The 22244-nt window shown below is 38.1% G+C and overlaps 2 protein-coding genes across 3 annotated transcripts; both read left to right on the plus strand.

Moving 5' to 3' along the window:
• Positions 1–3072: 3072 nt before the first annotated feature.
• Positions 3073–18444, plus strand: LOC100251534 (probable inactive ATP-dependent zinc metalloprotease FTSHI 2, chloroplastic). Of its 2 annotated transcripts, none has more exons than XM_002278750.5 (12): positions 3073–4784; positions 6717–6889; positions 7266–7367; positions 7476–7640; positions 7791–7931; positions 13564–13722; positions 15641–15726; positions 15989–16067; positions 16563–16685; positions 17102–17158; positions 17241–17484; positions 18088–18444. In XM_002278750.5, the coding sequence occupies exons 1-11, from the start codon at positions 3419–3421 to the stop codon at positions 17454–17456; spliced, it is 2667 nt and encodes an 888-aa protein (XP_002278786.1). In that variant the 5' UTR covers positions 3073–3418; the 3' UTR covers positions 17457–17484; positions 18088–18444. The 2 variants fall into 2 exon arrangements, with proteins under 2 accessions (XP_002278786.1, XP_010654635.1); XM_010656333.3 differs by having other exon boundaries at positions 3109–4784; positions 17673–18444.
• Positions 18445–18556: 112 nt separating this feature from the next.
• Positions 18557–19813, plus strand: LOC100246390 (early nodulin-like). Its single transcript, XM_002284086.4, has 2 exons — positions 18557–19217; positions 19325–19813. The coding sequence occupies exons 1-2, from the start codon at positions 18803–18805 to the stop codon at positions 19684–19686; spliced, it is 777 nt and encodes a 258-aa protein (XP_002284122.2). The 5' UTR covers positions 18557–18802; the 3' UTR covers positions 19687–19813.
• The last annotated feature ends 2431 nt before the right edge of the window (positions 19814–22244 follow it).

Here is a 22244-nt window from a genome sequence, read left to right on the forward strand (position 1 = left end):
ATGTTAGTGTCTTGCTATAAACAACAATGTCATCTAGATACACTACCACAAATGCATCCATATAGTTAAATAAAACATCATTCATTAAATTGCAGAAAGTAGCAGGGGCATTGGTCAATCCAAAAGGCATTACCAGAAACTCGTATGAGCCATACCGAGTTACACAAGTTGTTTTCCCTTCATCTCCTGCTGCAATCCGCACTTGCCAATAACCCAATCTCAAGTCCAACTTGGTGAAGTAAGAAGCTTTTGACAGTCTATCAAACAGCTCAGCAGCCAATGGGATCAGATACTTGTTTTTTATGGTCACCTTGTTGAGTGCTCTGTAGTCCACACACATGCGGAGAGAGCCATCATACTTCTTTTGGAAGAGCACTGGTGCACCATATAGGGTCCTTGAGGGCTGGATCAAGCCTGCATCCAACAACTCCTTCAATTGCTTACGTAGCTCCAACAACTCTATAGGGGACATTCTGTAAGGGGCCTGAGCCCCACTCCAAACCCCTTACCTTATTATCAACACAATTAACCTCAACCAAATCCCAGCAGCCATCACCATCCTCAACAGACCCATCTACAGTTAATATACGTAGCGAATTTTCTTCCTAGATTTCCTCCCTTAGAACCCCAGAATGGTCGGAAAACTCCCCCTTCGGAGTCCAACCAAAAGAAAGAGAAAGAAGAGAAGATGACCTTGAGACCCTTAAACCCCATGAATTCAGAATAGACCCATACCTCGAAGCTTCTTCAACTAACGCACGGTCTATCGCTGATTGATGAATTTCTATTTGTTGCTTCCTCAAGTCTTCCATCTCCCGGAGTTTAAAAAACTCAGCCTCTAAATTGCAGGAGACAGGGCAAGCCAAGGAATATGCATTCACCGAAAGGCTACTGTCAAGTAACTGAGTCTGGGACGGGCTTGGACTGTCCCCTACCAAACTAGTAACCCCAACAAGCGATGGGCTCACCTCAACGGCAGCCCACCATTTAGCCTTAGAAGACGACGACCCAGCCACAAGCCCAACACCATCAGCCACAACACCTTTTAATTTTAAACCCACTAATGGGCCTTGCGAAGAACGCCCACCAGCCCGCTTTGAACCTAATAAGCCCACAGTAGGGCCTGACAAGGAAGGCCCAATCTCTGATGGGTCAAGAGAAAGTCGAGCAACCGACCCAACTTGAACCCGATTAACTATCACTTCACCACCCGACCCACTCGCCTGCCCATCGGTCCCATCTGCAGACAGAAATAGCGCCTCGAGCCTCACGTTTTCCAGCTCTTCCATACGCGAGCCAGCGCGTGCAGCGTTTTCACCCCTAACCTCTCCTCTTGTTCGACCAATTGATTCTCGACTGTCCATTGAGACCTTTCTCATCGCCGCCCTGATCTCCCACTAGAGAGAGAGAGAATAACACGCTTCCTCAACCCCGATCTCTAACATGCTCAGCAAATCTTCGCCGTTCGTCTTAACTAAAATACGTGCCCATTGAAGCTCCTCTATTTTCTCTGTTTGTAGGTCAATGGCTAGAAAACCGCTACACTTTTCTCCCACTCTTCTCAAAATGTTCAAGTCCCACAGCGAAATTGGAAATCCTAGAATTTTTACCTAAGCTTCGCTTCTTATCTCACCTTCTTCCAAACAACCGGTCCTAGGGCTCCAACGCTCTAAACCCAACTGAATCCCTCTTATCGACCTTTTCCCAGAGGTAAGGACACGTTTGGCTTCACCCACAAATTCAAACTCCAAAAAACCCTGCCATTTTCCAACCTTGCCAACCCTAGCTTTCTTTTTCAGCCCCCAAGAATTTGCCATTAACCACCCCAATCTCTCTAGATCATCTCCTCTTACTAAATTAGGGTTCCAACTTCCGACAAGACAATGCTCCAATTTGCACAAGTTTCTACTGATTTCCTTCCTTCTTACCTCCACTCTGACTTTTTTACTATCCCTACTCCTTAACTTCTTCACCATTTCCGCATAGGACCTTTCCATACTAGGTTTCACCATGGCCCTCTCTTCTTGCTTGTTCTCCTTTCTGCCGAAATTTGCTCCCAATTTACGTAACATCTCTGCCATAGAGATCCATCCTCCCCTTTCGCCTCTGCCTTTTGGGATGAAGATATTGAACCTCTTCATCTCCAGGTCGACAACCCCTAACAGGAGAAAACACCCCGCTCTATTCACATCCCGCACTAGGGAATAAGTTCTCCTATTTTTCTTCCATCCCATTTCCCATTTTCCTTCTTCCTTGTCCTTGATGCACTGATTCAAACTTTCCAGAAAAAACCCTACACTCACCGGCCTCAGTCGAACCCAAGACGAAACCTCTCTCTTGCTCTCTATGATAATAACTTGGGGTTTGCCCTTTCTCTCCTCGGCTCCGATCTTGAACACCTTCGACTCCACCCTGAAACTACTCCCTTTCCATCTTCTCCGCTCTATTTTCTCTCTCATCAGCTTTGCTCTCCCGCTCTATCATTCAGTACACTTTATAGTCTAGGTTCCTACTTTAATCATATCATAACTCTTTTATTAGTTGACATTTTATAAGACTAGTAATTTCATGGAGGATATTAGCATAAAGGACCTCATTTTTAATTTATTTTAGCACAATGTTTTTTTTTCCTTTTTTAAAATCTTTTTAAGAAGGATTTTTTCATAATAAGTAAAAATAAAAGCTGACATAAAAATGATACAAAAACAAGTTCAATATCATGTTGCTAAAAAAAGCATATCTTGGAATTTGATTATTTATTTTTTAAAATTTAAAATATTATTTTTCACATTTTAAAAAACTCAAACACCTGGTTGAAAATAAAAGCATTTGACTTCATTGCTTCTATTTATAAAAAAAAAGAAGCATATTTTTATTATTATTATTTTTTTAAACTATGTTTGATTGTTGATAGATTGGAGGGAAAATAAAAAAAATCTAAAAATTAAATTCAAAATCAATAAATTATTTTATATATTTTTTAAATTCAATTTTTTTCTTTTTCTGATTTAAATAATTTAAAGATATTTTAAAATTTTAATTATATTTAATTTTCTTATATTTTTTTGGGTGAAATAAAAAAAAAGTTTTTTTTTTTTTTCTCAATACTTTCTTCCGTATTTTTTCCAAGTCCTTCTTCCATAATCCTACGGAGGGCGCCTGCAACTTGTTAATTTACAGTGTAAAATCCAGATGAAAGGAAAAAGAAAACGGTGTCGTTTTGATTGAATGACTTCCGGCTCTGATCCTTTCTCACTGATTTCTCAGCCCTCTCCACTCCATCTGTGATAAAACCCTTTGGAATTTCAAAGCCCTAATTCTCAAATCCACATCCCACCGAAGCTTTCTGCTACTCCAATGGCGCTTCCACCAATTCTTCATCACTCTCACTTTCATTAAACTTCTCCACAGCGGTCCCATGGCCAGTCACTGTATTCTCAATTCTCCGCATTTTCCCTGTCTCCCATTTCTCTCCCGCCCCAAAATCAGAACCAAAACAAAAAATTTAGCTATTCGTCCACCAATTATCTCATACCACTTCTCCACTTCTCAACCCCAAGAATATGAAGATAACGACAAGGAAAGCAAAAAGGCGAAGCAAAACCCTTGCAATTTCCTCAACCTCTCCATAACTCTCACCATCATTTCCGCCTCTCTCCCCCAACCCTCCCTCGCAGCCGCTGCCGCCGGAAAATCAGCAGGGAAAAAGCGTTCCTCGAGAAAACCAGAAGCGCTGACACCCCAAGAACTGAAATCGTGGACAGAAGGACTTCCCGTTGTGACGGACCGTGTTCCGTATACGGACATTTTGGATTTGAAACGAGAGGGAAAGCTTAAGCATGTAATTAAGCCGCCCGGTGGACCTGGGGTCGGGCTGAGGCAGAGGGCGGAGGCCGTTTTGGTGGTTTTAGAAGATTCTAGGGTTTTGAGGACGGTGGTGCCCTCTGTAGAGAAGGATAGGAGGTTTTGGGAAATGTGGGATGAGTTGAAGATTGATAGCGTTTGTGTGAATGCGTATAGTCCGCCAGTGAAGGGGCCGGAGCTCCCAGTCCCTTATTTAGGGTTCTTGTCCAGGATACCGGCATATATGTTTTCATTTGTGAAACCGAAGCCTGTGTCTAAGAGGGCAATGGAGATAAAGAGGGAGAGAGAGGAGTTGAAGAGGAACAGGAAAAAGGAGTTGGTGGGGATGAGGGAGGAGAGGGAGATGATGGAGAAGGCCATTAGAGTGCAAAAGAGGATGGAAGAGAAGAGAATAAGGAGGGAGTTGAAGAAGAAAAAGTACGAGGAATCAACGCGTGATGCAAGGAGGAAATATGAACGTATGGCAAATTTTTGGGCCAATTTGGCGGCGGACTCAAATGTGGCAACTGCACTTGGGTTTGTGTTCTTTTACATATTTTATAGGACGGTTGTCTTAAGCTATAGGAAGCAGAAGAAAGATTATGAGGATAGATTGAAAATTGAGAAAGCAGAGGCAGAGGAGAAGAAGAAAATGAGGGAACTAGAGAGACAGTTGGAGGGAATTGAGGGTGGGGAAGATGAGAGTGAGATTGTGGGAGGTGAGCAGAATCCTTACATGAAGATGGCTATGCAGTTCATGAAGTCCGGAGCTCGTGTTCGCAGGGCACATAATAAGAGACTCCCTCAATATTTAGAGAGAGGTGTGGATGTGAAGTTTACTGATGTTGCTGGACTTGGGAAGATAAGGCTTGAGCTTGAGGAGATTGTGAAATTTTTTACACATGGTGAAATGTATCGTAGGCGAGGAGTGAAAATACCAGGTTAGATTGTCCAATAAATTAATTTCATATTCTTAGTGTATTTTGGAGTAGAATGTGAAAATTTCAGCTCATATACTTTAGATAGTCATCAAATGTGTTTTGGTGTTAAAATTCTGACTATGAGAGATTTGAATTAAATCACATAATTTGTTTGGCATTTTACTTGAATGAATCATTGCATTCATATTATCCTTGGTAGGATCATTTACTCAAATGAATTCTTTCCTAATCAGATTTGAGAAGAGGTTCATGGGAAAACTGCTAGTTCGGTAGTTCTATTTCAAATGTTTTAGACTTTAACAAGATAGATCCTGTTTGCCTGTTGATGCCTAAAGATGGAGGGTAGCTAAGGTACACTCAAGAATTTCTCATAGAAGTGGATGATGGATGTAAAGCAAATATCACACTGTATAATCCCTCACACCTTTGAGTAATTACAGATATATATTCTTATGTCCTGCTTGAAATAGATGTTGGATAATCTACTTTGGTATTTTGTGATTTAGATTTATTTTACAAAACTCAATAAAGCTTTCTGTAAACTACTTGTTCAGCTACTTGTATACTTTTCTTCCCTTAACACCATTTAGGGTCATACCTTAAGTTAAATCATCATACCATCATGTCTTATCAGTCATGGCTGCTTTTCTTTTACCTTCCTACTGTGCTTGTAGCATCTTCAATCGCTTGGAGTAAACAAATTTCTTTGGTAGACATGACCAAACTATCCATTATGACTTCCTTTATATTGCCCTCAATTGATGCTACAGCTTCCTTTGATCTTGTCCTTCAAAGGTGGTGCATCACCTTCAAAGGAATGCATCCATATCTTAGTATGTTTCTTTCTTACTTATCAAAAAAAAAAAAAATCTTAGTATGCTTCTTTCTTGTCTTACCTGGTAACCTCACTCGTTCATCTCCAAATCTTAATGTTGGCTATCATCATTTTATCGCAATTACAACTTGACATTCTGTTTCAGAAAGTATGGTGTCCTATACACTTCATAGAATCTTTTTCCTTTTGTTTTTTATTTTATTTTTTTAACCACACAACACCTAAATAGTGTTGCCCCTCTTCATTCATCTTCCTGTAATCTTGTGGTTGATGCCAAGCTTACCATTGTAATGGATGCCTGATATATAGAGAACCAACAAAAAGTTTGCTTTATCTTTTTGCCCACTAGTTTTCACCTGTATTCCTACTTCTTACTTTATTGAAGTTATAATCCCTATATCCTGTTCCCATTCATGCTTAATTTTACAACTTTTTTATTTGAAGTATCTTGATATAATTAAAACTTGGAACTTATCCTTTTTCTAGTTATAATCTGTATATTTTTAATTGTTATTTTCTAAACCTCAACAACAACCAGCCTCTTTAAAACTTTCGTCTTTAAAGTTCCTATTTGCCTCAGTTGTACTTTGTATCTCCGATCTTCTGAGTTTTTTCTTTTGTCCTTTTATTTTCTTGTGGGTCTATATTTCCTTTCGCTAATAGGCATTAGTTTTAAATAGGCATTATGTACTGTTGTCTTTCTAATCATCATGGGATGTTGGCATGTGAGAGCGTTTATGTGAGAAAATTAAATTTGTTGGGCTGATTTTGGACAAATAATGAGTGTAAACAAAAACAGGGTGAGATTAATATATTTGTATGTGCATGTACTTATATCACTTTTTTTTATAATTTTAATTTAATTTTTAATTAATTTTTTATTTTTTTTGGGTTTGCAGTGAACCTTTATTTGTCACCACTGGAATTTGAACTTAGAATGCCCACATCTTCACCCCAACCCCTTACCTGTTAAGCCAGGCCTCAAGTTCCTTTAATTCTCAGTTTATTTGTGTTACATGGCCATTCATTCTGGCAACGCTCCATACATGGCTTATTTTTGGTTGAAATTTGTGTCTTATTTTATTTTGCTTTATCAGGGGGCATACTTCTTTGTGGCCCTCCAGGGGTGGGGAAGACTTTGCTCGCAAAAGCTGTGGCAGGTGAAGCAGGTGTGAACTTCTTCTCCATCTCTGCTTCTCAGTTTGTGGAAATATATGTTGGGGTTGGTGCTTCTCGTGTACGGGCACTTTACCAAGAAGCAAAGGAAAATGTAATTGTTCTTTTCAGCTGCTTCTTTGATTTCTCCTTTCTATTCTCAATTTCTCACGCATTCTGAAATAAACATCCATAACATAAGATTAGTTCTATTTGGTTGATGTTCAATTCCACTTAGTGATATGATTTCCAATGTCACCATCCTATGTTACCTTATTGCAGCACTCAGTACAGACTGTTGAATAAGCTTTTTCTTCTTGTAGGTTTCCTGCTTTTCAATCGAGAATAGTTTTTTGTTTTGCAAAATTAATGTTCTACCTCTTTTCCTATTTTTCCCATTTCTCATTTAACTTGGCTGCTTTCTTCAAGTTCTCAGATGTTTTTTCTGGAGGACAAATTTTGACATAAAAATTATCATGTTGATTTGCTAGGCTCCATCTGTTGTCTTCATTGATGAGCTGGATGCTGTTGGCAGGGAGCGTGGTTTGATCAAGGGATCTGGCGGACAAGAACGTGATGCTACTCTTAATCAGGTTGGCTTGGTCAAATTCAACTTCTATGATTTTTGTACTACCAGTATTTCTTTCATTTAAAGAAGTTTCAAGTTGAGCATTTATGTTCAATGTTGTGATGTTCTTCAGCTTCTTGTTTGTTTGGATGGATTTGAAGGGAGAGGAAACGTGATTACTATTGCCTCCACAAATAGACCGGATATTTTGGATCCAGCACTTGTGAGACCAGGACGGTTTGATCGAAAAATTTATATTCCTAAGCCTGGCATAATAGGACGCATTGAAATTCTGAAGGTCATCTTTTGTCATTAATAAGTCTGTGTAATGCATCTTGCCATGGTTTATATGGGTATTGCAAGACTTCCATTTTGTAATTTCTCCTTATGTAGTTTCAAGCCCTTGTATGATATATTTTGTTATGTTGCTTCTTTTTCCTGGTTATAGGTTCATGCTAGAAAGAAGCCAATGGCTGAGGATGTGGACTATATGGCAGTTGGTAGTATGACTGATGGAATGGTCGGTGCAGAGCTAGCCAACATTATTGAGATTGCTGCCATTAACATGATGCGTGATGGAAGGAGTGAGGTAATACTTTTATTTTATTTTATCAATAAGTAATATATGTATTGTAAAAGAGGTGCTAAAGAAGCGACTCAAAGAGTTACAGCAAAGAAACACTCACCCCCTTTACAAAAGGACCCAAGATACTAGGAAAGCACAAAAAACCCTCTCCCTTAACGCATACACACCCATTCTATAAAATCTATTAAGATCGAAGGACCATCTTTTATCCACAATTTGGTTTTCGACCATAGTAAATATACAAAAGAAATTTTCAGCTTTTGAATGGATAGCACACCGTCCTCAAAAGCAATAGAATTCCTAGCCTACCAAATAACCCAAAATAAGCATAATGGTCCCATGAGCCACGCCACCTTCCTCTTCTTGCCCACAAAAGAGCCTCTCCAACCTGTTAGAGTTTCCTTAACCAACTGTTGAAAAACCCAAGAAACTCCAAAAAAAGAGAGGAACAACGTCCACACCTCCCTTGTTCTTTCACAATGAAGGAGGAGGTGGTCAATCGACTTCCCGCACTTTTGGCATAGAGAACACCTATTTGCCAAAGCCCAACCCCTCTTTTCCAAATGGTCCAAGGTTAAAACTCTACCCCACGAAGCCTCCCACGCAAAGAAGCTTATCTTGGGCTGAGCACAAGACATCCAAATAAACTTTGAAGGGAAAAAAGCAGAAGACATCGGCTGCAACGCCCTATACAAGGATTTTACCGAAAAAATCCCATCCTTTGATTCCACTCATCTCACCCTATCCTCCTCGTCCACCCTCACCATCTTCCCTTCCAAGTAACAAAGTAACCTTCCCACTTCTTCCATCTCCCAATCATTAAATAGCCTATTGAAAGTAGGAGTCCAACTTCCCCTCCTTTCCCCCTCGGTTGTCTGAACTTCATTTACCCAAGCCTCTTTTGACATTGCTAAGGCAAATAATGAAGGGAAAGTCTCGCTTAAAGGGATGGTTCCACACCACTTATCTTTCCAAAAACTCACATTCTTACCATCCCCCACCTCAAAGCCAAAAAAAGGGGTTACAAGCTTTCCCACCTTATTTATAGCTTTCCACAAACCAACACCATAGGCCTCCCTAGTCTCACAAGATCTCCATCCTCCTCTTTCCTCCCCGTACTTCCTTCTAATCACCTGATTCCAAAGGGCCTTTTTTTTGTTTGCAAAGCATCATGCCCACTTGCCAAGGAGAGCCTTATTGAACGAACCAAGGCTTTTAACCCCCAAGCCACCTTTACTTTTGTCTTCGCACACAATCGGCCACCTTACTAAGTGAGGTTTTTGCTCAAGAGCACCACCTCCCCACAGAAAATCCCTTTGAATCTTTTCCAATCTCATCCTAACTGCCCTAGGTAATTAGAAGATGGACATGAAGTATATCGGTAGGTTGGATAGAGTACTCCGAATTAAGGTAATCCTCCCCCCTTTTGATATGTACTACCACTTCCACATAGCCAATTTCTTTCAAAATCTTTCCTCTATTCCATCCCATACACCAATAGATTTAAAAGGAGCACCCAAATTTATTCCTAGATAGATGGAGGGCAAAATTCCCACTTTATATCCAAATTCATCAGCTAACTCTCCTATATTTTCAGCAGTTTGGGGTAAAATTTCCACTATAGATATGCTAATGAGGAGGGGTTGGTCTATGGCTAATAGATGCAACCTGTGCAAAGAAAATGAGGAAACGGCGAACCACATCCTAATTCATTGTGGTAAGACAAGGGATCTTTGGAACTTGTTGTTTTCTTCTTTTGGGGTGGTGTGGGTGCTCCCGGATTCCGTGAGAAATTTGCTTCTTGAGTGGAAAATGAAAGGCATGGGGAAGAAAAGGAGTGTAGTTTATAAAATGGCGCCTATTTGTCTGTTTTGGTGTATTTGGGGAGAGCGAAATCGAAGAACCTTCCTAGAGGAAGAGATGTCAAATACGAGCTTGAGGAAACTTTTTCTTCGGTCCCTGCTTGAATGGTCTCAACAATTTGTGGACTTGGACTTGGACTATCTCTCTTTTCGGAATTTGTTGGGTGATAGGGTTATTGTTTAGCTAATCCTTATTAGACTTTATCTTGCTCTTGTTGCCTTGTTTTGGGCCTTCTTTGTATACAGCCTGTGTACATAGGGAGCGTCCCCTGTTTTCTAGCGTTTTTTAATCTATTGGTTCTCTTTGTCTATCAAAAAAAAAAAAAATATTTTCAACTCTACCAACTGGGATCAACTCACTTTTTTCCAGATTCGCTTTTAACCCTGACAAAGCCTCAAACCACACTAACAACCAACACAAGTGTGTCAACTGATCCTCTTTAGCTTCACAAAAAATCAACGTGTCATCAACAAACAATAAATGTGAGATCTGGACCCCTTCACCTCTTTTTCTCCGAACCATATAAGGCGTCAAAAAACCTCCACCAATTGCCCTTTTCATCAAACAGCTAAAAGCCTTCATCACTATTACAAATAAATAAGGCGAGAGTGGGTCTCCTTGCCTTAAGCCCCTTGAGCTTTGGGAAAAACCTGTTGGGCTACCATTCACCAAGACTAAAAATTTGACAGTGGATAAACACCACTTTATCCAACTACACCACCTTCCTCCAAATCCCATTTTCCCCAAAACCGCTAACAGAAACGACCAATCCACATGGTCATAAGCTTTCTCAAAGTCTAATTTGCACAAAATTGCCCCTTTATTACTTTTCAAAATGGAATCTATTGCCTCATTAGCGATCAACATTGCGTCCATAATCTGCCGCCCTTCCATAAAAGTATTTTCAGACAATGATATCACTTTGGCTAACACTTCTTTTAATCTGTTAGCCAATACCTTAGCTAACCATTTGTAAAGCCCTCCCACCAAGCTTATTGGCCTAAAGTCCTTCAAGTCCTCAGCCCCCCCTTTCTTAGGAATCAAAACTAAGAAGGTTGCATTTAGGCTTCTAACAAATCTCCCCGTCTCATGAAACTGTCTGAACAAATTCATAACCTTTTCCTTTACAAACTCCCAAGCAAACTGCCAAAAGGCCATTGAGATACCATTTAGGCCTGGCGCTTTCTCTCCGCAACAGCCTTCCAACGCTTCAAAAACCTCCTCCTCTGAGAAGGGCTTCTCCAGCCTCTCCACATCCAACTTTTCCAGCCTCTCAAATTTAACCCATCTATACTAAGCTTCCATTCACTAGGATCTGTCAACAGTCCTTGGAAAGTTCTGCTCACCTCCTCTTTGATTTCACTTTCCTTAGTTAAACACCTCCCATGCACCTTTATTCTATTAAGCTGATTCCTCCTTCTGTGAGCATTTGCCATTTGATGAAAAAATTTGGTGTTTCTATCCCCCTCTTTCAGCCAGATTTCCCTAGACTTTTGCCTCCAAGATGCTTCTTCTAATAAGGCCCACTTCTTATATAACTCCCTTGCCTCCTTCCTAGCCTCTTTTTCTTCCATTGACAAGGAACAAACCGTCTCTTCCTTATCCCAATAATCTATTAAATTCCACGCATTCTGCTTCTTGGAATCAATCTACCCAAAAACCTCTTTATTCCAACTTCTCAATAACGGTTTTAAAGCCTTCAATTTTTCAGTCAAAATAAAGCTAGTTGATCTGCTCACTTGAATCCCCTCCCACCACTGTCTTAGCACCTCTTTAAAGCCATCCTCCTTTAGCCACATATTCTCAAATCTAAAGGGTGTTGGCCTTCTTCTCATTCCTCCCCCATCCAGAAGAATCGGAGAGTGATCAGAAACCGACTTAGCCAATACGACTTGGATGGCCTCCTGAAAATGAACTTTCCAATCCTCAGAAATAAGGAATCTATCAATTCTTGACTTAGATCGATTATTGAGACCTACACACCACGTGAACATCCCCCACCCCCCTGAAGAGGCAAGTCCCTTAGATCTAACTCCTCAACCACCTTTGAGAATCTCTTCATCGCCTGGGACATACGGCCTCCTTTGCTCCTCAGAAGGGAATCTAATCATGTTGAAATCTCCTACTACACATCATGGTTCATTCCATAACCCTCTAATTGCCCCCATCTCACTCCAAAAACCTTCTCTCTCCACTTTCATTGTAGGCCCATAAACTCCTGAAAAACACCAACAGAACCCATCCTCGCAGTTCTTAAATCGACAAGAAATTGTAAATTTGCCCACCTCCATCTCCATTAATTGCATCACCCTATTATCCCAAAACACCAAATCCCCCGCTGCCCCCCTGGAGTTTAAAGCCCCCCACTCCAAGCATCTTCCAACCCCGAGGCTTTTTACAAATCCATTAGACATCTCCTGGATTTTTGTTTCTTGGAGACACACTAAGTCCACTTTCTGTGATTTAATCACATCCTTTATCAATTTTCTCTTGCCTCTGTCATTTGATCCCCTTACATTCCACGATAGAATTCTAAGCTTCATCTAATAGACTCTTGATGGCCCCGATCCCCTTCTATTCCTCCATAATTCACCGACCACTCAAGCTTCTTCAACTCATGGTCAAATCTCGAAAGTCTCTGACCTTTCCTCTTTTTTCCGATGACCCTCTCATAACAATCCCTTCTTTCCCTCATTCTGTTGAGGAGTTTCAAGATCTCACTTTCAAAGGCCTCCGAAGGAGTGAGGTAATACTTAAATCTTGCAGATGAATGAACTTTATTTATTTCTCATAATGTTCCTAGTGTCTTCATAAAGACAAGAAGGCAAATCTTACTATGGAAAAAAAAAAAAAAACTGAAAAGAAAAGAAAAAAGACAACAGTCCTATAAATAGGAACTTAAATGATGAATATTCTACAATATGCTGGAAGGAGTTAAACTTGCAATAAATCTTAATGTGGAGGCAATTTGTAAGAGTTCCTGAACAAAAACCTTAGTTGAGCTATTGGTTTCACCATCTTATGTCTCTTGTAGAAAAAAATTTAATCTTCAAAACATGCTTCTTTGTCTAGTGTATTTCTAAGACATCTGTGTACAAGGTATTAATTAATCAATTTATTCATTTTTATTTATTTATTTACGTTGAAAATATATTTCTTAGCAAGTATAATTTGTATCAACCTTTTTTTTCAACATTATTCTTGTTGTGTCTTTTGGCACGGTTAGAACAGGCCTCTGCTTTGCTGTGTCTTGTTTTAGAGCCAGGAGCTAATATCTACCTTAAAGATTTTTAACTATGATTCTCATGTAAGTTAAACAGATTATTGAAATTTGCATACCATTCATTTATGATCATCTAATTTTGGGAAACATTTTCTATCTTAGCCCTAGTTTTGAAATACAAGACCTTAAGACTATGATTAGATGCATACCAGTCACTGATTGGCTGCAACTCAGAGGATTGCCTATGTCAAAATCAGAATGATCAGATGGCTTTTAACCATCTGGTTTCCAGTCTTCACTTTCTTTCTCATCTATCACAAATGAACATGATTTAATCAGATGACTGATAGTTGCTTTATACCCTAATTTCTAACTGGAATCTTTTAGGTAAAAACTCTTAATTGTTGGGTTCCATGTTCCATGTCTAGTTATGAGATGCTATGGGGTTCTGGTTGTTAGGTTCAGAACTTTTCTTCTTGTTATTAATTGCATTGTTAATTAACTGTCTCTGGCTTGCCCCTTTTTTTTCCTTTTTGTGCGCTTGTGCAGATTACAACCGATGACTTATTACAAGCGGCACAAATAGAAGAAAGAGGAATGCTGGATAGAAAGGAGAGAAGCCCTGAGATGTGGAAGCGAGTAGCTATTAATGAAGCAGCAATGGCTGTAGTAGCTGTGAACTTTCCTGATCTAAAAAATATTGAGTTTGTATGGTTCTCACATTAACTATATGCTTTAATTCATTTACTTGCATATTTTGTCTCAATTTTGGCCACAGGCACACTATCATTTTATTTTGTTGAAGTGGTTTTTGGTATTTAAAAATTGTTGTATATTTGAAGAATATTTAACACTTAGACTGAATTATACCCATGTTAAAGTCTTATCTTAGTATTAGACCTGCAAAGGAATATAGTTGACTCATTCTTTTCTCTTAATGCTTCTTATTCTCTTAAATGCCTTTCTACATCACATTGCTCAGTGAAGATGTCTAGACTCTTTGGCCAGTTAGTTTAGAACTTCTGCATGCTGGAATGGATATTGCTGTTATATATTCCTTGATTATTTAGGCATATTTTCCATGGTTATAATCATTATAATACTGTTTAGTTGGATATTTGGACTGCGAGATTAGGTAGACAACTATCAATGAACTCCATGAAGATCTGAGAGATGATTAGGAAAATCTTTTAAACATATGGAACCTTGTCATTTCTGCCAGTCTCTGCCTTTACTTCTTAAAATAGTTTTATTGATGCATTTCTCTTGGTACAAAGCCTTGCACTTTTCTTTTTGTATTCCATGCTTGTCACAAGGGTCTTATATATTGATATTATTGGATGTGCTGCCCCCAGCAATGAAATAAATTGCACATAAATGTTGACAAAACATTCAAATTTCAGGGATGCTAACAAAAAGGAAGTATATATGTAGAAGTCTGACAAATTACTTAAGGAGGCTATGTGCTATATTTGAGAGGGAACTTTAAGTTGTGAAGTTTTCACCATTCTAGTTCCTTTTTATAACTTGATGAATTATTAAAGAATAAAGGTGAGTTACAAGTACATAAGATCTATGAAAGGTGGGAGAATTAGAAGCCAAAGGAAACATACTTATCTAGCAAAACCTTAGGGCCTTGGTTGGCATAAATGGTTCACAACATGCAGCAGAAAGCATTCCTTGTGTCTTGTACTTTATACCATGAAGTTTTAACCCTAACCCTCAACATAAGCCTTGTCACCTTAACCATGATTGAAAGACTGCAATCAATATTGTACAACCCCAAGTGATATGATCTGGCTCTCTACCCTACACCACTTAAATATGACCTTTTTGTTCATATATACTGATAGGCATATATTAAATATAACTTCATTACCCATGACCAGTTGCTGCAAAAGTAGTGAGGGATATGTTTCTAGTTGACAGCTTTGCAAAGACATGGTTCAAGTTGACAGCTTTGCTAAAGAACAATAGTGAGGTAGTGAAAAGACATTTTGACCTAGTTTTAAATTGAAAATATGGTCCTAGATGTAGAAGATTTGTAAAGCAGGTTTCATGTACTCACCTCTAAATCGTTAGTATAAGACTATAAAAGGTGAATCAAGTTCAATTGTGTCTCCTTGATTCAAAGTCTCAAAGTAGAAGTAGAAACAGCAAATAAAATGATTTAACATAAAGAAAATTATTTGGATCTGGTTTGAAAAACTACATTATTTTTTATCTGTATTTTTTAAATAAAATCTCAATTTAGTGTATGAAGGGCATACTGAAGATGAGTATCATGGTGTCTTTGGCACCTTGTCTGTATCTTATGTATTAAGGTATCTTAAAAGATTAACACTTTCTGATTGTCCTTTTGGTCCATTTCCCTCGACCTTGGTCCTCCAGGTATAAACTTCCTAATGCATTTAATTACACTAACAGGGATCAATTATTCTTGAGAAACTGCATTGCAAGTAACACTTTGTTTGAAATATTGGCTTTTATTTGGTTAGGTGCTCCAAAATTTACCTCATTAGCTTTGGCTTTATGGTTCCTAGAAATCATTTTTACCTGACATTACATTGTGCATCCTAAATCATTTTATGGTAACAACACATCTTACTAGAATTACTTTCATTAGGTCACAATTTCTCCCAGAGCTGGCAGGGAATTGGGTTACGTTCGGATGAAAATGGATCACATCAAGTTTAAGGAAGGAATGCTTAGGTATGGCCTTTTCACATCCATAATTCTTTGTTCATTCTTTTGGACATGTTATAAGATTATGCTTACCAAGAAAGTCAAGATTGTCAAAAGTAATTATTAATAATAACCGGTTATGGTCATACAATACTGTACTGACCTTAGAAGGAAATGTTTCTAAAATTAGTGCTTTTGCATTTAGTACTTCAATTATTTGTGATGCATTAGTGGCTATTTTGAAATTTCAACCTCTGTTTTTTTCCTTCATTTTCCTGGTCTTATGCAGTCGGCAATCCCTCCTGGATCATATCACTGTTCAACTAGCACCGCGTGCTGCTGATGAGATTTGGTATGGTGAAGATCAGGTGAGGAGACAATTTTTATACAAATGTATAATGTCTTTCATATTCCTCAAAGGGAGATTATTGTGCAGAAAATAGTAATTGTTTGGCAAGAATCAGGCTTTCCATTTTTTTGGACCCCTCCTATGTTGAATAATTGGACCATTTTCTCAAGTAAAGCTAGAAACTTGGTAGCAAATATTTTGAAGAAATTAAAAAATCTGTCGATTGTTGGGAGGGATTATTTCAAATACTCTTGTTTTGATTTTGACATGTGATCATTCTTGCTCTGAAGAACTAGTGCTTTATTATTCTCTTTGTTCATTCTAACATCATTAGTTGGATTCTGCTTGTTTTTGAGATATGATCAATATGTGGTTTGTCATGGGTGTTGAACATTGTTGTTTCTCAGAAGACATAACATAGGTGTTTGGAGTTGTAGCATCTTGTTCTGTTCTGGTTATGTTAGTCTAAGCTGGTGCACTTGAAATGTCCCTAATATGTGTTGAAATATTCCAGTTGAGTACCATATGGGCTGAAACAGCAGATAATGCTAGATCAGCAGCAAGGACCTTTGTTCTTGGTGGCCTTTCTGAGAAACATCAAGGGTTATCTAGCTTCTGGGTCGCAGATCGAATTAATGTATGTCACTTCCAACTTTGACCTGCAATTTTTTTAGTTCTATTGCTGAAATTTTGAAGTTGATAAATGGCAGCACTATTTCCTCTCCATTCTTTACTTAAACTCCACTCTGTATGTTTGTATAATTCTCTGTAATTCACAAACTGGAGAGCTAGAAGCAAAAGTGGGAAAAATATGGAAATTCCCTTGAACTTTTGAATTTTCTGATGCTGTTGAAAAATCCAGGAAAAAAAAAAAATTCTTGTTTCTTTTTTGATAAGCAAAAAAGAAAAAACGAGTCTTGTTTCTTCTATCAAAAAATCTTGTTTCTTTTCTGATGAGCCAAAAAGAAAAAAGAATCTTGTTTCTACTATCAATTACCAATTGTGGCCATGGTTACATATGCTGCACTTTATGATGTACATTTCTGTCATCAGGATATTGATTTGGAGGCATTGCGGATCTTAGAAGTTTGTTATGAACGTGCAAAAGAGGTATATTATATTACGCAGAAGAAACATGTAATTGCAACTTTTTGTATTCTTCCTCCATACAAATCAATATTTCCCTTTTCAGATCCTGAAGCAGAATCGAAAACTCATGGATGCTGTGGTTGATGAACTTGTCCAGAAGAAAAGTCTGACCAAGCAAGAATTTTTTCGCCTAGTTGAGGTGCATGGCTCTCTTAAACCTATGCCACCTAATATTCTTGATATCAGGGCTGCCAAGCGTATACAATTCCAAGAAAGGATGATGAGCCAGAGAGAGGCAGCAGTAGGGAAGAACATTTGAGCACAGTACCAAGAGAACTATCTGACAGGTGCTTAAACTTTTGGTCTTTGTATTTTCTTATCTTCTGTTTAAGGTTTACCAAGTTTTGATATTGTTTAGCTAATTCAATCTGTAGGGATACTGACCTAGAATCTTGTGCATGGGTCAAAACATTTGTTTTCGTGCTTGGTAATGTGCAAACCTCATTTCAGGTCTTTCATTGTCTATTTTATTCAGGGTTCATATCCATCTTGGCAAAACTTTATCATGTGGACTTCAAGTCATGTTTCCCTGCCCCATTCATTGGGCATTGCAGATAGTATTCATAATTTCACCTTTGTGGGATCAGCTCATCACTGGGAGAGGAAACACTATTTTCTTCCTCTCCTGGCATGTATTGTAAAAGATAGAAAACAGAACCAGGTGTAAGGGAAATCTGAAATACAGATTTCCAGTTTATTCTTGCCAACCCTTGCAAGTTTTACCTGTTAACCTAATCATTGCGACTTACCTCTCTGTCGCTTCTTTTTTATTTGATCATGGCAGCCTAAAATCTCTCTATGTTAGTATGTATTTTGTCACGTTGAAGGTGTAATGGATGTTTTCGTTTCTCACAAGGATTTATGTATGCTTTTGGCTGATATGTTTGCAGCATGGTTAGCACCATAAACTGAGACCTGGTGTTTTTCGCACAAAGCAGAGTCAACATGTTAAACAAGACCTGGCAAATTAATTTAGTTCTGAAGGAAGAATACAGCTTGATACTGAGGAAGCCGGGCCATCGCTGCCAAATAAAACTCATTCACAGTGTGGGCATAAGTTGGTGGTCATCTAAATGCGATTTGATTCAGAATTCAATTCTGCTCTGCCCTAATCATAACAATTGGGCACTGAGGTTTTGTTGTTATATTACACAGTTTCAATTGATTTCATATGAGGAACACGGGTTATATGTGGTATGTTGTTTCAATCTTCACATGATATGCCAATTTTGAACTGATTGGGTTTCCTTAGCTTCTTGAATGGAATGGTGAAAACAAATTAGGTCATTATGATATGTTTATGCTTCAATTAAACCCTCGGAGATGAGAGGAGCTGTATCTTTGTGATGTTTGGGTGATAAAAAAGGGTTAGGTGGTAGATGTATTATGGAAATTAATTATGTTTCTACAAGGGAAAGAGCCAAAAATTATATGCCATGGTACAAGTTTCACTGATGCAATTTCAAAGACTTTTTCCCGTTATCTTTTGAGTAATCTTGAGTCGTGGGAAGATTAGTCATCTTTTGAGTCACTTGTTATTTCCCTAATTGCATGAGCCTGGCGCCATATCAGAAGTTCACCTCCTAAAATCAAATCCAAAACTGCATGTCCTTGGACGACATCCACACTTTAACGGTCCATTTAACTACCAAAATAACTGCCACGTCGATCCACATCCACTTCTGTAACCACCCACGTTCCAAATTTTCAAAAACCCATATTCCTATATACTCCCATTTGCTTGGATCACACATCACTTGTGGCACACTTCCACTGCACAGACTTGCTTCAACCTTTCTTCCAAGAGAAAAAAAGAAAATGAAGAACACCAACATGGTTTCTTCCTTAGGTGTTCTGTTCACCGCTTTGATCGTCCTCGTTGCCATGAACTCTTCGGCCGGAGCTGCGACGGAGTTCCGGGTCGGAGACGCTGATGGCTGGCGAAAGCCCGGTGTGAACGAGACTGCAATGTATGAGCAGTGGGCTAAAAGGAACAGATTTCAAGTCGGAGATTCTCTCTGTGAGTTTGTGAAAATATGGGTTGCCTTCTCTTTCTTTTTGTTATAGCTAGGGTAACCAGTGGTAGTTCTCTGATGCTTGGTGATCCTTTCCTGATTCTTTGTACAGCTTTTGAATACAAGAATGATTCAGTTCTTGTAGTGGATAAATGGGACTTCTACCACTGCAACAGCTCCAGCCCCATCTCTTCATTCAAGAACGGGAAGAGTGTTATCAAACTAGAAAGGCCAGGTTCCTTCTACTTCATAAGCGGAGATCCTGAGCATTGCAAGAGCGGCCAGCGATTGGTCATAAGCGTCATGGCTCTGCACCCAATCTCACAGTCTCCTCCGGCCATTGCCTTACCGCCCGGAAATTATTTTCCAATTTCTCCTTCACCATCTCCGCTCTCAAGCTCTGGAGTGCTAGTTTCTGCAACACTGGTCCCTTTGTTAATGGCTTTTATTGCCAACCTTGTGGGTTTGGTATAAGCGTACTTAGTTTTTCTGTGCTAATTGTATTGCATTTCGAGTTCTGGGATGATCTTCTGCATTTGAGTTGCTGATTATATTTGAAAACATTGTTTGTTTAATAGATCATTTATATATATTATAGTTATGATTTGGAGTTGTTAATTAAGTTTGATGATCATGTAGGCCTTGGCCTGTTAATTTTTATGGTTAACAAGCACTCAGTTTGTTCTACAATAGCTGTATATGATTTTGGTTGTTTCCCGAGAAAATAATTGAAAGATTTCTCTCTCCTATTAAAGGTCTCTGGACAACTTTGTTTCTTTTTCTTTTTTTTTTCCCAGACTTTTTTCTGTGAGTTAATCGACTCTTATTTATTTCTTCAACCTCATACCAATCAATGTAACACTCAAGGAAACAATTTGTACCTAGGAATTCTTACTTTCATTGGGACCCCATTTGTATCCATGAAGGATCGACCCAATTCCTCAACAATTTCTGTGACTTTTCTCAAAATGTTTACATCATATAGAGCATTAAAAAAAGGAAAAAAAAAATATATACAGTACCTGTATTTGGATATTGAAAAAACTAGAGAGAAAATAGAGGGAAAGAAAAAAAAAATAAAAATGTAAAATAAATTTAGAATTAATAAATTATATTTTCATGTTTTTTTTCAATAATTTTTTTAATGATTCTAATTCTATTTGATTTTCTTACTTATTTTTCACTCGAAGAAAACCTAATATATTGCTAAAAAGAAATTTAAAATCTCTTTTTTCATTGTCTAATTTAATGTGAAAAATATATATCTAAAACAAATATAATGAAAGATAAACATACATTTTATTCAAAAACAAAGTTTTCAACGCATCTCATATATATATATATATATATATAGGAACTCCTTGAATTCGTTGAGCATTTCCTATGAAAGCCATGAGCACCATCACCAACATTAGCTTCATCTCTGATGCATTCACACAAACAGAAGATAAAGAAATTAAGAATGAAAGGAAATTTGTTAAAATTTTGAAGGGTTAGCTTCTCTCAACACAACTCTCAAGTTGGTAACAAAAGGGCTTAAATAAGTAAGGAGATAAATTCCGTATTGGTATTTTCTTTATCGACCTAAATAACTTGAAATCAATTCTTATCAACCTAAACAACTTGAAAGCAATTCTTATCATCCTCCACGGAATAGTTAGAAACTAGCAAGGAGATGGAGTCCTTATTGGTCTCTTCCTCATCAACCTAAATAATTTGGAAGGAATTCCTATAAACCTAAACAACTTGAAAGCAATTCTTATCAACCTCCACAACTTGAAACTAATCATTATCAACCTAAACAATTCCAAGAAAAATGGAAATTGAAGTAAAGCAAATAAAAGACCGAACCATGCATGCAATATTTCCCTCCCCCTTAAAGTAGTCACCTTTTCCCTAAGGTGAAATTTTGGGAACCTTTCTCTAAGAGTATCTTGTGCTACCCATGTCACCTTGTCCCTAAGGTGAAATTTTGGGAACTTTTCTCCTAAGAATATCTTGTGCTTCCCACATAGCTTCTATTGGTGATAACCCTTGCTAATGAAGTACTAGAATTGCTTGTCTTCCTTTGTGACAACATTGACCCAAAATAGCTTGAGGGGGTAGGTGCTAGAGAATCATTTGAGTTGATCTTTGGAAGATTTGGCAACATAGAGTGGCACTCTCCAATCTTTTTCTTTAATTGTGAGACATGAAAAATAGGATGGGGGCCTAAAATAGAAGTTAGTTTTAAACGATAAGTGACCTTACAAATATTTTCATGTACCTCAAATGGGCCATAGTAACGAGCTAAGAGGATAACATTTTTTCTCATGGAAATTGATGTTTGATGATATAGTTGCAGCCTAAGATAAGCATAATCCCCTACCTAAAACTCTCTTTGTGTGCTTGGACTCATACAATCTTTTCATCCAAGCTTGAGCTTATGCAATGCATTCATAGAGTTCTTTAAGGACTCAATCTCGAGAAATCAACTTATGTTCAATAGCTTCCAACTTTGCATTCCCTAGAATATAATTAATTAGTCATGGAATTTATGCATTAAAGCAAGCATCCCATCCATGGAACAAACATTTCTATTAGGTAAAGACTTTTGACTTTGATCAAAATAAGAATGAACCTTGTGTGCATAAGGTGTAGGGAAACATGGTGCTCTTCATGATCTTATAAGTTGATGACATTTTACTCATTGGTAATCATCTATGGTTATTGCCATTAATCAAAATCTGGTTGTCTACTTAGTTCTAGATGAAATATCTAAGAGAAACATATTCCTAGGAATAAGGTCCTAAGAGACCACAAGAATAGGAAATCGACGTTGTCTCAAGCCACCTATATTAGCAAACTTTTATTTAAATATGTGATGCAAGATTCCAAGAAGGGCTTGCCGTCTTTCAAACATGGAATTCCTCTTTCCTAGGATCAGTGTCCTAAAACACTTGAGGAGAAAGAGTGCATGCAAACGGTACCTTATGCATCTATCGTGGGTGGCCTTTTGTATGCGATGTTATGTATTAGATCGGATATTTGCT

This window comes from Vitis vinifera, chromosome 9 (genome assembly GCF_030704535.1).
Source record: "Vitis vinifera cultivar Pinot Noir 40024 chromosome 9, ASM3070453v1".
NCBI lineage: Eukaryota > Viridiplantae > Streptophyta > Magnoliopsida > Vitales > Vitaceae > Vitis > Vitis vinifera.

Coding starts and splice junctions, on each gene's coding strand:
- LOC100246390 (XM_002284086.4), top strand. CDS start 18,803: ATGTCCTTGGACGACATCCACACTTTAACGGTCCATTTAACTACCAAA. Junction 19,218..19,324: donor TCAAGTCGGAGATTCTCTCT/GTGAGTTTGTGA, acceptor TTCTTTGTACAG/CTTTTGAATACAAGAATGAT.
- LOC100251534 (XM_002278750.5), top strand. CDS start 3,419: ATGGCCAGTCACTGTATTCTCAATTCTCCGCATTTTCCCTGTCTCCCA. Junction 16,686..17,101: donor GGGTCGCAGATCGAATTAAT/GTATGTCACTTC, acceptor TTCTGTCATCAG/GATATTGATTTGGAGGCATT. Junction 17,159..17,240: donor GTTATGAACGTGCAAAAGAG/GTATATTATATT, acceptor TTCCCTTTTCAG/ATCCTGAAGCAGAATCGAAA.